Raw genomic sequence first — 16,241 nt, 5'->3', positions numbered from 1 at the left:
CAGAAGCTCTGCAAACTTGGCTGAATTGGTTCTGATGTTGTCTGAATATTTAATGTTATGAGAGTAACACTAGCCCAAGAGGTAAATTCTGGTCCTCTTGGTTTGACCAGAGCACAGATGCTGACTGCTGTGGGCTTCTGTTCTGATTAGCCCTTTCTGTAGCTCCAGTCCTAGGCCCATGAATAGTTTTTTCTACAAATTATTCTCAAATGTAACTATATTCTTCTTGGGAGGGAGTTTCCTTCGGCATCCATGCCATAGTACCTATTGCCTCTCCTTTTGGTCTGGTTTAGAGCAAAATTCTGGGTGTGTCTACATGTGCAATTAATACAAAGCAATAAACTCCAGAGTTTATCATGCCAAAGTTTATTGGTCCTGTGCATGCCATCTGAATGTGTGCCAGGGACTGCAGTGCATTGAGCTGGGTTGGAGCAGCCCCAGTTGGCAGAGGGCCTCAGGGGTCAGCCTACCAGCCTAGGGCTGCTCCCCCCTGGCTCAGTGTGGTGTGGAAGGGCTGGCTGGGGCATGAGGGTGCTCCAGTGCAAAGCTAGCTAGCAGGCAGCCCCTGTAGTGAAGCACCCTCATGCCCCAGTGAGCCGTGGCAACATCTATAGGTGAGCTGCTTCAGAGTAAAACACTTGGCTGCAGGATACTACTTGTATTTACAAGTACTATCCTGTTGCAGAGTTAATTAGTTTGCTCCACTCCAATAAAGGTATACATGTAGAAGTGTGATATTTACTGCGGAGATAATTAGTTTAATCCACAGTAAATGTCTCATGTAGACATACCCTCTGTCATTAAAGCAGAGTAGCTTCATCACAGATTAAAGGTGAACCAGAATTGAAGTTGAGTACCTCTGTACTCTGCTTCATTGTTGTTATTGACTTCTAAGTTTAGTTCGATTCTGTACCCACTGAAGTCATTTGCACAGGCCCCACTGTTCAGAACTAATCCCTAGCCTACTTTGCAGATGCCTTATGTGGCTTCATTCCTTTGTACTTGGTGTGGTAGGACCATGTTATTTTGAGGATCTGTTGTTTTAGGGCTTTGAGCATTCCCTCAAGTTCTGTAATGTCTGTGTGACATGACAGGATTTCCTCACTATAATTTCTGCCAAGTTTGAATGATGTTTCTGTAGTCACTTTACTTTCAGTGTGAATTTCCATTTTCCATTTTAAACTGACAGGAAATCTCAATGCAGACACAGTGTGAAATGATAACACTTGCAAAGCATCACACATTTTTATTTCCTTCTAATAAGCATGCATTTTTTAGTGAGTCTTGCAGGCAATTAATTACAGTACAAAACACTATTTCCACACAAATCACAACATTTATAGGAGGCTAATTGCATTATCACAATGTGCTTGTTAAACGTTTGTTTTAGGAGTTATTACGTGACAACTTCTGATCATAACATAGAACTGAATTTTCATTTTTGTGTATAGGTGGTAACAATGGAGCACTTCGTTTCCAAACGTTCACACATTATATTTAGAAATGAGGGCCCTCCCCACCTGATGGCTAATCCAGTCAAAATAACTTGCCACCTTTGTGTAAACACCAGGGTAGCCAGCCACTCCACAGTTTTCACCCCAGCTCACAACACCCCACACATAGGCCACATTATTTGAATCAAAACAGACCAGAGGTCCTCCTGAATCACCTTTACAGCTGTCAATGGACCCATCATATGTACCTGAGGGAAGAGAGAGAGAGAGGAAAAAAACATAAGAATTTATTGGGAGGCAGAAGGGGAGGTTCTTACTGTGTGGACTATAAAACTTTTTTTTTTTTTTTTTTTCCATAGAGAGAGGTAGTTAGCCCTGTTAGTCTAAAGTGAGGCAGAAGCCAGGGCAGAGTGGCACCTTATGGACTAACATGTTCAAAAAGGCATGAGCTTTTATAGCTACTTTGTCAGATGCTAAGGTATAGAATTATAGATGGTAGAAATCTTTTCATTTGCATTAGTGTAACTTGATTGATGCTCATTAGCTGAGTCAAGTTATTCTGGTGTTATACCTGTGCAGTAGCACAGGATTCAGCTCTATTATATATTATATTTCTTTTTGAAAAGTAATCTAAGGAAACTGACTGTCTGCTACTGAGATAGGTACCATTGTTTCTAATTAGGTGAATGTAGTCTTTGTGAAGAATGGATCAAGGGCAAAGAATGTGAAGATACCATCTTGTAGAAACATTGCTATAATGCTAGGGCATTGCTTCTAGCTTTCCCTAGTCTCTTGATAATAGGGCTTCACTCTCTTCCATTCTTACTGCACTTTTCCTTACACTTTCTAGCACAGTGTTTCAATTTGTCTGGGAAGAACCTGTTGTAACCATGGCAGGAGTTTATTCTCTGTGCTCATCATAAGATAACTACTTTTAAAAAAAAAATGCCCAGCATACATATTTGTAATGTGTTTTGTAAGCTTGTGAGAGGCAAGCATTTTTGTAGGATGATATCTTTTATTGGACCAACTGCATGTTGGGATAGAATTAGACACGCTTTCAAATTGTGGTATGTAGTTTATTGTAGTTTCATAGTTAGTAGGGTCAAAAGGCACCTGAGCAGATCAAGCCTGCCCCCCTGCCATGGCAGGAAAGAGTACTGGGGTCAAAGGACCCCAGCAAGGTGATTGTCAAGCCTTGTCTTAAAGCACCCCCTGCACAGGAGCCAGCACCACTTTGCTTGGAAGTTGGCTCCAGATCCTAGCTGCCCTGACAGTGAAGTAGTGCCTCCTGACGTCTCTGAATTTACCCTCTGCCAGGTTGTGACCATTATTTCTAGTCACTCCTGGTAGTGCTCAGGGAAACAGGGACTCCCCCAATGCCTGCTGGTCCCCTCTGACTACTTTGTAACAGGCTACTGGATCCCCTGTCAGCCTTCTCTTGTGGAGGCTGAACAGGTTCAGGTCCCATAGCCTCTCCTCATAGGGCCTGCCCTGTTGCCTGCCTCCTGATCATGCGAGTGGCCCTTCTCTGGATCCTCTCTGTGTTGTCCACATCCCTCTTGAAGTGGGGTGCCCAGACCTGGACACAGTACTCCAACTGTGGCCTGACAAGTACTGCATAGAGGAGGAATATCACCTCCCTGGACCTGGTTGAGATGCAGCTGTGGATGCATGACAAGGTACGGTTGGACTTCCTGACTGCATCCCCACACTGCCGGCCTATGTTCATCTTGGTATCAATGATGACTCCAAGATCCTTTTCTGCCTCTGCACTGATGAGAAGAGAGTTCCCCAGCCTGTAGGTATGGTGCTAGTTCATGGCTCTAAAAGAAAATCAGCTCGTAGGACTATGGATATTAGAGATTTAATAGTGACACAATGAATAGTGATGAAATTAATACTTGCCTGCACATTCCATTCCTTTAAAAAAACGGTTCTTGTAGATATCAGTACAATTTGACAGTATATCAATATAGCCCCATTTAAGGACAAATTGTTTGGCACTGTCTAAAAAAAGAGAAAGAACAAATCTCTGTAATATGTAAAATTGTAAATGCATTTTAAACATACTCTAATATAAATCAGAAGTTGTACATTTGCTTTTCCTTAACATGACCTGAACCAATGTATTCACTTTTTTTCTGCACCTTTATGCGGCTGAGTTCTTAGGACAGAACAGAGCCTAACATATTTAACTTTAAGGGAAAATAAAAATAGGATGATGCAGACTCTTTATGATCTTTTGCTGTGAAATGTGTCCAAGCTTTTAACCCATGCAAAATATCATATACAGGCAGTCCTCGATTTACAATGTTTCAAGTTACAACATTTATAAATTGACACCCTGTTTCAACTTTACAGTGCCAGTTTCGACTTTACAATGCTTGATCAGATGCAATGCCACGCCAGTGAACAAGTTAGCTGTATCACTCATCTTGCTGGAGAACATCTGTCCAAACTTCCTTGGACGCTTTCTTTAAGAAAGCAGACAAGACTCCAGAAAAACCTGCAGCCAAGACTCCTGAGAAGACTCCAGCCAAGAACCCTTCAAAAAGTCCAGCCAAGAACCCTTCAAAAAGTCCAACCAAGAGCCTTTCAAAAAGTCCAGCAAAGTCACCTCAAAGAAGTCCTTCCAAATCAATGTGACTGCTATTTACAATATAAATACATTAATGTAGCTATGATACTCATCTATAATTGAATAAGTACAAAATTTTTGGACATTTTTGGTGAAAATAGGGTATTGGGCCTTGGTTTAGGAACTAGTCCCCAATTTATAACATTGTTTCTTATGAAAAAATTGGTTCCAGGTTACAACGTTTTGACTTAAGACGTGGTTTTCAGGAACCAATTGTGTTGCAAGTCCAAGGACTGCCTGTACTCCATTAATCTGTGTATATCAGTCAGACATTGGAGTGTTACTTTCTGTTTGTCTTTGCCCTCCCCTGACTGCAGCCCCTCAGCTGCCCACCCTTCTGTCCTTACATATACCTCCTGCCCCCATCTTATTCTCCACCTATAAAATCCTCCTTCCTACCTGGATTACCCTATTTTACTGACATTTAAAGACATGTATATAACATGATGTATCCAGGGTCATTTTGGACATGTTTTACCTGCATTCCCAACCCTTTCCTGAAATGTATCTATAATGTTTTTAGATTGTTAGCTTTTGGGGACCAGAACAATTTTTTCTAAGTGTTTTCAAGGTACCCAGCATACAAGATTGTGGATCCTGATTGAAGCCTGTGAGTATTACCATGAGGTGAATAAAAAGAAAATACATTAATAAACTATCAATCAAATACCTCTTTCTAGTCCCCATCCAGAAATCTTGCATCTATGTCCAGGTTTAAACATATATTCTGACCATGGGACACAGGCAGGTATGCTGTATGATAATGAGCATGGTCTTCCTTTGTCTATACTTTTCATCTCCAGCAGAGCAATGTCATTTTCATATGTTCCAGCATTATACTTTTCGTGGATTATCACTTTATTCAGCTTAAAAGTATCTATTTCTGGATTATACTGTATTGTGTCCAACAAGCCAGACCATATTCTATATTGATGAACTCGAGTTGCTCTGGAAAGAAATATGAAATACATTTTGCTAATAAATACAGCACAAATGTAAGCTCTCAGTTGTAGCCAACTCTGCCATTTTGCAGAGTATCAGAATTTCTGGAAAAAGAATTAATACTATGTATTAAAGAGTTGTCCTATTCTGAACCAAGTTGTCCAGAGCTTCCTGAAATGTCAGTGTGGATCGACTGGGCACTTCGTCTGATGTGGAGAATATTTTTTAGAGCAAAAATATATTATGGAGAGCACTGAACAGCAAGAGAGGAGGTTCCTTTTAACTATTCCTCATGCAAGGTGGTCACAATGCCCTTTTCTGCATGCTCAGTAGTTCAACAAGCTGCCAATGATTTTCCTTCAAAAACGTATGGTTTTACTTCTACTTAACACCAAAGACTTCAGCAGCCCTCCTGCCAGTAAAGTCAAATTCTGACAACTTAAGGTCCCTTTATTGCTTCTCAAGTAAATCTCAGGTAGTCATCCTCCTGCCCTACTCGGCCTTGGTGAGGCCTCAGCTGAAGTACTGCATCCAATTCTGGGCTTCACAATTCAAGAAGGATGTTGAGAAGCTTGAGAGATCCCAGAGGAGAGCCACGTGCATGATCAGAGGGCAAGATAATAGGCCTTATAAAGAAAGGCTGAGAGCCATGGGACTGTTCAGCCTGGAAAAGCACAGGCTCAGGGGGACCTGGTGGCTGCTTATAAGTACATAAGGGTACTCAGGATCTGGGGGAACGTCTGTTCACCAGAGCGCCCCAAGGAGAAACAAGGACCAATGATCATAACCTCCTCCAAGACCATTTTAGGCCGGACATAAGAAAACATTTCTTTACTGTCCAAGACCCCAAGACCTAGAATAGACTCCCTCCAGAAGTGGTGCAGGCACCTACTCTGGACTCATTCAAGAAACGTTTGGATGCTTATCTTGCTGGGATCCTTTGATCCTAGCTAACTTCCTGGCCCTGGGGCAGGGGACTGGACTTGATGATCTTCAAGGTCCCTTCCAGCCCTAACATCTATGAAATCTATGAAATTGGAAAGCAAGCGCTATTAGGAAAGGTTGAGATAAGCAAGCATGTTTAGCTTGGAATAAAGGCAGTTAAGCGAGGACATGATAGGAGATTCAAACATCTGAAAGTTTGCCATAAAGAAGTAAGAAAACAACTGTTTTCCACTGCTGCAGCGATGTGGAGCACTGGTTTTAAGCTGCAGCAAAGTAGAATTCAACTGAGTACCAGAAAAAAATTCCTTACTTTTAGTATGGCAGTGGAATAGACTACTCAGGAAAGTCATGGATACTTTTATTGGAGAAGTATATCCTAAACTTTTGATACCCGGGGCACAATTCTTTTCTGGATTAGAACTGGTGGCATGCTTTAATCTTATACCCCAAAAGGGGAGCAAAGAAAAGTGGCAGCATCAACCCAGTTTGCCCTGCCACGACTTCTCCCAGCCCCCCCTGCTCTCCAGTTGTGGCATGTGTGCAGCTTCCAGCTGCTAGATGTTCAGTCCTGGCACAGCTTCCAGCTACTGGGGAGTGTGCTGAGACTAGCTGCTGCCATGCACTGACTACATCCTGGGAATACAGCCATGTCAATCTATGCTGCACCTGATTCCAAGCCCCATCCATTGCACAAGGCTTGAGAACAGGCTATGCGATCTTGGTCTTTAGCACATTTGAGAACAACAGGGAGCATCCTCTGAGTCTCTTCCCCCTGACGCCCCCCCTACAGACTTGCCTTGCCGTGCTCTGGGCCTCTGCTTCTCCCCACTCACCCCAGTTCCTGCTGCAGTGGCTCTGGGAACAGCCCACACCACCTGCCTGCTCCACAGGATGGCGCAGCCCATGGGCTGGGGTGAGTGGGGACAAGTGGAGCCCTGGAGCCAATTGCATGAGTGAATTTACTTCGCATATAATGAATTTGGGGTATAAAAAGAGTCATTTCATAAGAGTGAATTTGCATATACAGGACCCACATCAAATTGAGGGAAACCTGTACTACAAAGAGGTACTACACAGAACTTGCAGCCCCGCAAAACTGGGACTATTATGGTGGCTTTATGACTGTGACTAGTCTAAGACGAAGTGCTCAAGCTGTCGGCAAAATTCCCTTCCGCAAGGACTGAAGATGAGTTGGTCACCTTTAGGATAAACTGAAAGATGAACCCTTTTGCCATAATGCTAAGTTACAACAAACAGGAAAAAAATCCCAAATCCCTGCAACAATTTGCCCCTGGAGTAGAGAAAAGTACATTGAAGTGAATTTGTAGATTGTTCTACCTGCAGGATCACCATGCACAAACAGGCAGAATAGTCATTTTGAAGGATACCACTTGGAAATCCTATGTGGTAGAAGCGAGCATGTTCCATATGAACCTGAGAGAGCTAGAGCAGATCTCAGAATAGTCTGATGGTACTGACCGAGATCTACTTAATGTTCCTAATAAGAATTTAGAAGTTTAGCATGGGAACTTTTGCTCATTTTGCTTCTCCTCTAGGGTTCTTTCATGTGTTTCATCATAATAAGTTTTGGTTCAGTGACCTCTGTGGCTCAATATTTTTTGCTTCTAGGAGTCAGCAAATAAGTGGATGAGAAGCACAATCCCCCCAAGCAGTTACATTACCTTGCAAGTAGTATATCATTTCCAAACTGTTTCTTACCTGATGCAATGTGCAGCAGTTAAAATCCAACAGCCACCAATATAAACCCCTCCACAGTACACTGAGGGACCTGTACCACCTTCTTCTTTAATTGCCACTTGCCAAGGGAATTCACCCTATTAAAAAAAAATTCTGCATAGTTCATATTATACAGAGGATTATATAGGACTGCTTTATTTTTTAGTGTATAAAAGGTAGCAGAAAGTCCTTTGCACCCTCTTCTTTTCCCTGATTATCTCTAACCCAACTTCTGCAGTCCAAGAGGTACTAGTAAATTTAGACTCTGCAAAAAGAGGATGCGAGTTCCAACACAATAGTTTCCATGACTCTTTGTCCAACATAATGTCTTCACGACCAGAAGTATCTACCAAAGCGGGTGTGGATTCTGTGTGTGATCAAATATATCATACTACTCAAGAAACAAAGTACTCTTTCTAACTACAACAGTCAGTATTTTTCTGAATGATTTGTTCCAGTACTTTGCTAGTTTCTCTTTAGGTTGCCCTTGTTCCATAGTGCTGCATTACATAACTATGGTAGCACAGTTATGAGTTTTGCATCTCTTTACAATGGTGAGACTTAAAACCTATACTGTTGTGCAGAATACATTTGTGTAATTCTAGTTAAAATAGTTCAGATAGAAATGATCCTGCCTAGAGCAGGGACAACCTCTTGAGATCCCTTCCAACCCTATTTTACTATGGTTTTCTGGTGTCACAGCTAGTACATTTATGTTGTCTGGTCTTTAAAAGGAAAGTATATTTTAAAATTGTAAGTTGTGAATACAGTTTTAGAATCAGTTTAGTATACTGCACTCTCAACTTCCATTTAAGGATTAACATTTTTAATGAAATCTTAGCAGTTGCTTTTTGCTGATTTAATTTGTGTTTAAACATGCAAATGTATCAATGTATGTATCAATTAGGTGTCTGCATTTAGTATGCTTTAAGATAACACTTTTATTATTACATCAAGGTGCTCTAAAGCTAAAAACAACAACATCAATTATAATTGTTAATAAACTAGGTCACCTTGGCTTTACCTTTGTAGCTGGATTTCCTCCTACAATTCGCTTATGTCGAGTTACAGTGTGGTTTGTAATACCACACTGTAACTCAGGTAAAAATGTCTTGATTGCCCTCCGTTCTATAAGAAAAAGGAAAAAAAATATATCATTTAGATAATCAATTAGTTTCCACAAAAAAGGCTTTTGAAATATAATTTGATTCCTATGGCCACTCAGTTCTTTCATAATTGTAGGAATGGATTTCAGCCGAGGAGAAACTGCTGACTAACTGATGAAAAATTATTTTGAAAATACTAGAGCTGTGAGATACTTAGTTTGTTGTGTTCAGGATAGGGTAATTTGACCAGGAACTTTGTGTGTATGCTATAAGCAACAGGTGATAACTTCCTATATTTTATATTCCAAGTTTAGCTTAATTTCCCACTTATAGCATTCATTCAAATAATTTTAAACATATTCTCTGAAATCTGTTTATACTTGCCTGCACCTTTTAGCAAAATAAGCAGAAGCAAATCCATAAGCAGTGTAAACTGTCATAGTACCACAGACATTGGTCACACAAAGACAGTTTAAACCAGGGGTGGGCAATTATTTGGGTCCAACGGCCACCTAGGGAGTTTTAATGAGCTGTTGCAGGCTGGGTCAGCACCACCTTCCCCCACCTCCTCCCACAACAACTCACCAAAACTTTCTATGGGGTTTTGGGCCGGCAGGGAGCAGTGTCTGGGGTGGGCAAGGCCAGGACCATGGAGCCAAGTTGCAGAGCAGTGACAGCTCAGGGCTGGGGCCCAGGCTGAGCTGTGATCCACTCCCTAAATGTCCTCACCCTGTGCGGAGGGTTGGCAGGGACATATGTGTCGGGGTATGTGTGGGGGAATGCCTGGGCACTAGGTCCTGGGAGCCAGCTGGGGGTGAGGGGAGGGAAGGAGGGAGAGACAGGGCAGCATGGGGTGCATGCAGCAGAGCTCCAATGTGGTCTACAGATGCCCTCATGGTGTTCTGCCCAGGGCAGCTTGCACTGTGCCCCTGTCTGCGCCCTCTAGCCCTGGCCCCAGCCAGTGCACAGCTTCTGGCAGGGCTGTTCCCAGTGCGGCTGCAGCTGGTGGGGCTGTTCTGCTCCCCTTGCCTCCAATGGCAGCTCCCCCTCTTGTTCCTGCCCCTGCTGCTCCACTCTGGATAGACAGGAGGGAAGCTTTATCTGTGCAGCTCCTGCCCCAGCATGTGGGGTTCTGGATCTAGCTGCCTACCACCGGCTCCACCCATTTGCAGCTGGCTGCTTATTGTGCCGGGCAGGTGAGCAGGTGGAAGGAAGCTAGGAGCTGGAGCTCGAGCCTCATGCTCTGAGGCAGGAGCTGCCCAGCTGAAGCTCTCCTCTGACCTGGAGCAGCACAGCAGGGGCAGGAGTAGGAGGGGAAACCAAAGCTGGAGGTGAGGGGAGCAGAGTAGCACCTGGCTGACAGGCACGGGCAGAAGCCTGGTGCGGACTGCCCTGGGGCACTGAGGGTTTAAACCATCTGAACATATGCCCTGCAGTGCCCAAATAATTTGGGATTCAATTAATTGTACTTGATTTTAATTTTACAACGTATCACCGAAAGAATTCAATCAATTATTATTGCCTGCACTTGCATGCATTTAATCTATTTTTTAAAGCAATGTGAATGCTCAGTTGAAAAATGTAAGTTTCCTTTGTAAAGTTTGTCTTAATATGTAGTATCTAGCTAAAGTGTTGCACTCTAGGGAAACTTACCTTCATTTGCATTGTAGTTTGGTACAACTTCCGGTGCTGTAATAAGATAATGAAATATTAGTACTCAGATATTTCCAAATATTTTAATTTACCCTGTCAATTTAAACATCTATTTATATATAAAATAACACCAGGTTCTTAACGGATAAAAACATACCATTTCAAACATTAATAGAAATACTTTTCCATCTTAGTTCTTAGAGGTGTTGCATCACAAAACAAACTAGGCACTGTTCGGGCATTTTGACTGAAAAGTGATCTGTAATTAGCACATGACCTACGTCCTATATATGTCATATAATCAACTAAACAAGATTAGAATTTTTTTCTGAACATAAATAACTACTAATAACAATTTCCTCCCTTTTTTATCTTGCTCTCTTTCAGTATAAAATCTCTAGGCTTTATATAAGTCCCCAAACTTTGACGTTTCCCCTGGACAAAACCTCTTATTTTGGGATCCTATACAGGCCCATTATCCCATCCTAAGTATATGTGAAGTACTGAAATAACACTTCCCCCCACCCCAACACACACACAAAACTGGAATCAATTCCAATTAACTGCCATGCAAGAGGCATTTGTAAGACTGTCACTCCCCACCCACCTCTCTCCCCCTTCTCCTCCCACCCTCCCCTTGCCTGTTTTGATGCAAGTCAAAGTCAGGACAGTCAACTCAGGAATAAATCCAACTTGTCTGTTTTTAGCACTCATTTAAAGAAGCTCTCAGGAACCCAAGGACTTTCCTTACTTTAGGTGACACTGTTAATGACAAGATGAAAAGATCCTGAGATAAGAAAATCCTGAGAGAGTCGGGAGAAGGGCTGGGTCTGTGTGGAGGGGGCTTTGTTGGCAGGGGGACTTGTGGGGCTGGGGCAAGGAAAGATTTGCTTGGTGTTCTTGAGCACCCTGAACCAACAGGCTGTTCCCAACCAACCAGGTTTCAGAAACCTGATCAGGGAAGTGGTTCTCTATGGGCACCTTACCAGACAGCAAGGGACCCCGACAACTCGCTTCGACCAGTTCACATCCTGCTTCAGGTTTGCACTATGGAAAGCCAGGGACCTGCTCATAAACTGATGGTCAGACCTCACAGTCGAGGACTGTATTAAAATGGGACTGAGCGAAATGTACTGGTACTACAGGAAGACAGAAGAGGACAACGGGAAAGAAATGGCATACCCCATCTTGTGGAGAGGTGTCTGGCATAGACTTTTTCAGGTGTAGACCCTCTGAGGAGGGCAGTGGGTGGGGGCATGAATGATGCGTGCCCCTGGTGGCTGTGGGGGGGATGGTAGTGGCAGGAGTGAGCGCTGTGGTGATGCCAAGAGCGTGGCAGCAGTAAGCAGGAGCTCCCGCAAATGCTGCCGGTGCTGTTGGCAGCAGAGGGGTGGCGAGTGCCAACCAGGGGTTGAATATATAGAATTTTGCCTATATAAAGATTGAAGAATTGGGCCATTTTTGCAGACTGCACATCAGAATATTGACCTTGAATTTCTGGCTTTAGAATAAAATGTTAAAAAATACAACTAGAACAGACAGACTTACTCTACCTTTAGAGGGCTTGCTCTACCAGGGGCACTTTAACTTTGGGCTCTAAATAAAGTGCCTAGAGCATCTCATGTATCAGCAGCCCCATGCTTAAAAATGGCAGGGGGGTGCTTTATTTAAAGCTCATTGAATGAGCTTTAGTTAAAGTGACCCTGCTGCCATATTAAAGCATTTTTAAGCAAGCACACGTAAGTGTGTAATTACCACACTCCAGCAGACTTGGAATTGTGGCTCATGAATAGGCCCCCATGTGACTAAAGTTTGTTGATGATTTTGCAAAGTTGCCTTAGGTGCAGCTGCTGAGAAAGAGCTCTCATTATGTGAACTGAGTTTGCTTTTTAATTTAATTCCAAAGAAATATAGTTATGTTGATACACTCCAGGCACAACAACTAACTAAAATGAAATCTAAAATTAATAAGGGTAAAGATGAATCAGCAGGGGAGATATGAGAAATGGATTTGAGGGCAAATGGATTCTGCACTCTGCTCCTATTAAAGTCAATGCATAGCTGAGAGAAGAAGAAAGCACAGCTAATTCATATCACAGAAAACTCTGCCTCCTGTATTCATTCTTCTTTCTACATATCCTCTCCAACTGCCTGGGCACTTGCTTCTTATCCCATGATCACCTTTGAGCTTCTCCTTCCCTCTCCCTTGTACATAGAGAATCTTCCCTCAACTTTATACAAAGAAGTACAACCATATCTTTTATATCCTTTCTAAAGACCCACTTCTATTGCAAAGACAACTAGAAATCTTGCAATTTCCTGTAGATAATGATGGTTACAGGAAAAATACACTTCTTAAAAGTCCAATGCTGTGGGCCAAAATCAAATGGCTAATTGGTATAGAGAACTCTGCACAGTGCCAATGCCTAATTAAATATGCAAACATATTAAACATTTTACCTTTCCCTTTTGCTCTTGTGCATATTATCACTGGGAATAAAAAGCAAAGATATTAATATATATCAAATTTTCTCAGACTAACTCAGGTAAATGTTTTCCAGACCTTTAAAATGTTTAATAGGGAGATATTTAATATAATTTTGTGATAAGCATCGTGAAAATGCCTATAAATATGTTAATAACATTAATAGAATATCAGTATCATGTCCTTTTGCAGTTCGTTTACTGTATATTTTCCCTTAAAAAGTCTTTCCCATTTGCACTGATTTTGCAGTTAGGAAAATGATCTTAAGAAATGTTGTCTTAAGAAATTCTTGCCACCTTGAACCACTAATTATGTATTGATGGGTGGATAAAACATTTCTAATGTTTTTATTAAGTCAATTTTGTATTTCTATATCTAAAATTTGCAGGGTGTTAGTGGCTGCAGCGTCTGGAGAAAGAGCTCTCATTATGCGAATCAAGCATGTTTTTGACTGAATTCAGAAGAAATATACATATCTCAGAACATTACAGACGTAACCAGAACATGCAGCATCAGGCTGATTGACTAAAACACGACTCAGAGCCAAACTAAATAATGACAGAGGTGACTCACTAGGTGAGACACTGAAAGAGCTTATCAATTAGAAATAGATTCGGGAGCAAATGATTTACCAGTTCTGGCCTTAGATACAGGGTTGTAGATAGGGGGCTGTGGCGGGGGCAATGGGCATGGTCCACCATTTGTTCAGGGGACAAATAGCAGATGTCTTCATTTAATATAACATTATTTGGAGAGCTCTACTATCATATTTTTATACCTTATGCAAGGTACTTTCCTTCCACAGAAGGTGCCCCTCGCACCTTCCTGAGCATTGTACTTACAGCATTGTGGTCTCTACACTGGGTGTGCCTATAGCATGTCCAGACTCCTTTGGACACCACCACAATTCAGATAAGATAATACTTTTCTAGTTTTCTGGTATAAATTTTATTTTATTTTCCTTCATCTGCTTCTGGAACATATTTAACATGTTCTGCTTGAAAGTTGTCAAAGAAAATCTCTAACCAGAAGAGAACTGAGGGTAGTTGGGGGTGGGTTTGTCTGGACTTTGGAGGAAGCTGGCAAAGGGATATGTTGGTGTAACAGTTACTTCAGGAGTAAGCAAAGTAAAATTAAAAGAAACAAAATTAAATTTAATCTTTTGGAAGTGCATGGAGCGCCACAGCTAAAAGAACTGTAATTACAGTGTGTGGGAACAGTGTCCCTGCATGTCTATAGGCGCCCCTTCTGCTGCTAGTCTTTTCCTCTTGCGTAGCTTAATACATGGACAATCCTTATGTTTTAGTTTAAAATTATCAGAACGTGGGAAATAATGCTATCTAAGTTTAACCTCCAAAACAGAGAGCTTTTCCTGCTCCTATATTGTCTGTTCTGTGGGAAACTTACCACTGAGCAAGAGCTACCAGCAAGAATTAAATGGCTAACTGGCATGAAGAACTTTGCAATACAGGCAGTCAACTTACAATGTTTAGAGTTACAACGTTTTGCACTTACAACGTTTATAAATTGATACCGTTTCAACTTTCTGACATCATTTTCAACTTTACAACACTTGATCTGACGCCACTCCATGCCAGCAAACAAGTTCTCTGCGTTGCCCATCTCCTGTCTGTCCAAACTTCCTTGGACACTTTCTCTAAGAAAGCAGAGAAGGCTCCAGAAAAACCTGTAGCCAGGACTCCTGAGAAGACTCCAGCCAAGAGCCCTTCAAAAAGTCCAGCCAGGATTCCTTCAAAAAGTCCAGCAAAGTCACCTCAAAGCAGTCCTTCCAAATCAATCTGATTGCTATTTACAATATAAATATGTTAAAGTAGCTATATTACTCATCTATAATTGATTGAGTACAAAATTCTGGGGTATTTTTGGTGAAAACAGGGTATTGGGCCTTGGTTCAGGAAACAATCCTCCATTTATAACATCGTTTTCTATGGGAAAATTGGTTCCGAGTTGCAACATTTCGACTTAAGATACAGTTCTCAGGAACCAATTGTGTCGTAAGCCTGAGGACTGCCTGTATACAAAAATAAGAAACTGAAAAACTTACCTTTATGGTTTTCTTCTTTATTACCTTGGAAAAAAAAAGAAATTCATCGGTTACTCTCTCTTCTTCTGACATACAAATGTAAATGCTCTCCAAATGTTTTCCGCATTGCATAAGGAAATAATTAATACACTATCCTGATTAACCTAGTAGAAAAGCCAATGAATAAATATATAAAATTAATGGAATACCAAATATTGACCTTGAACAGCTGGCTCTGGACTCTGTTCACCTAGAAATAAAATGCAAAAACATCAACAAACTCCAAATGACCTCCATCTTTGGATACTTCACGTAAATGGTCTCCAAACTTTTACTGCATTGGACAGTGAAATGTGTAGTATGTTATGGTGGCATGCAGCAAAGGAATGCCTATAAATATGTGAATAAAAATAATAAAATACACAAATATAGGCCTTAAATCTCTGGCCTGGATTTTGTTCATCTGGGAATAAAACATGAAAACATCAATAATATACACCACATTCTCCCTCCATTTCTAAACTTAGTGATCAACATAATAGAAATGCCAATATCTACATCTATATCTGCAGAAAAAAAATTAAATACCAATCTGTTGACTTTGAGTCTCTGAATATTGTGCATCTAAAAATAAAAACAAAAATATTAATACACAGCAACATCTTCCTTTCATTCTGGTATGCACATATACTTTCCAAATTCTTACAGCATTGCTGGGGAAGTATTCAGTATACTATAGCAACTAACATGATAGGAATGTTGATATTTGAATCAATAACTATAGCTGAACAAAAAAATTATACCAAAATGCTGAACTTTGATGTACACTTTGTTCAACTAGGTGTAAAACACAAAAATATCACTATAAAATTTCCATCTCTCACTCTGGCATGTGTCTCTTACAAATTTTACAGTATTGCATAAGGAAATACAGTAACAATATTATACAATAATGTTATGGAAATACATAACATTATATTATGTTGATAACATCATAACAATGCCTATGAGTATATGGCTAGAAATAATAGAATACAAACATGTTGGATATGCACATGACCACCAGGCAGCCTGGAGAGCAGCTCCCGTAGGTCAGTCTGGTGGGGTGGGGATTGAGGCCTACCCCACCAGAAAAGGAGGGAGGGAGGGAGTTGGGTAGGGTTGGGGCTGTTGCCCAGCCAGGCAGTGCATGGGCCTTGGGGTCCAGGGCTGGAATGCGTGATCGCAGGGTCCT

General features: G+C 41.4%; 1 protein-coding gene across 8 annotated transcripts in view; it reads right to left on the bottom strand.

Moving 5' to 3' along the window:
* Window positions 1-1,231: 1,231 nt before the first annotated feature.
* The window catches only part of CFI (complement factor I), a 29,762-nt gene continuing 14,752 nt past the window's right edge, over window positions 1,232-16,241 (bottom strand). For 3 of the 8 annotated variants that reach the window (XM_090036702.1, XM_090036704.1, XM_090036705.1), the window contains 8 exons: window positions 15,029-15,052; window positions 12,939-12,968; window positions 10,479-10,514; window positions 8,744-8,847; window positions 7,702-7,817; window positions 4,766-5,043; window positions 3,363-3,464; window positions 1,232-1,702 (listed from right to left, as the gene is read on the bottom strand). In XM_090036702.1, coding sequence (XP_089892828.1) covers window positions 1,485-1,702; window positions 3,363-3,464; window positions 4,766-5,043; window positions 7,702-7,817; window positions 8,744-8,847; window positions 10,479-10,514; window positions 12,939-12,968; window positions 15,029-15,052 — 908 coding nt within the window. In that variant the 3' untranslated portion in view covers window positions 1,232-1,484. Of the gene's footprint in view, window positions 1,703-3,362; window positions 3,465-4,765; window positions 5,044-7,701; window positions 7,818-8,743; window positions 8,848-10,478; window positions 10,515-12,938; window positions 12,969-15,028; window positions 15,053-15,227; window positions 15,258-15,595; window positions 15,632-16,241 lie in introns of all 8 variants that reach the window. The other 5 variants (XM_090036698.1, XM_090036701.1, XM_090036700.1 and 2 more) reach the window with 3 other exon arrangements.

Source organism: Crocodylus siamensis, chromosome 2 (assembly GCF_052110815.1).
Source record: "Crocodylus siamensis isolate JL-2025a chromosome 2, ASM5211081v1, whole genome shotgun sequence".
In the NCBI taxonomy this organism is placed as follows: Eukaryota; Metazoa; Chordata; order Crocodylia; family Crocodylidae; genus Crocodylus; species Crocodylus siamensis.
Note: the sequence above shows the minus strand (reverse complement) of the source record. Positions and strands in the feature narration are given on the sequence as shown.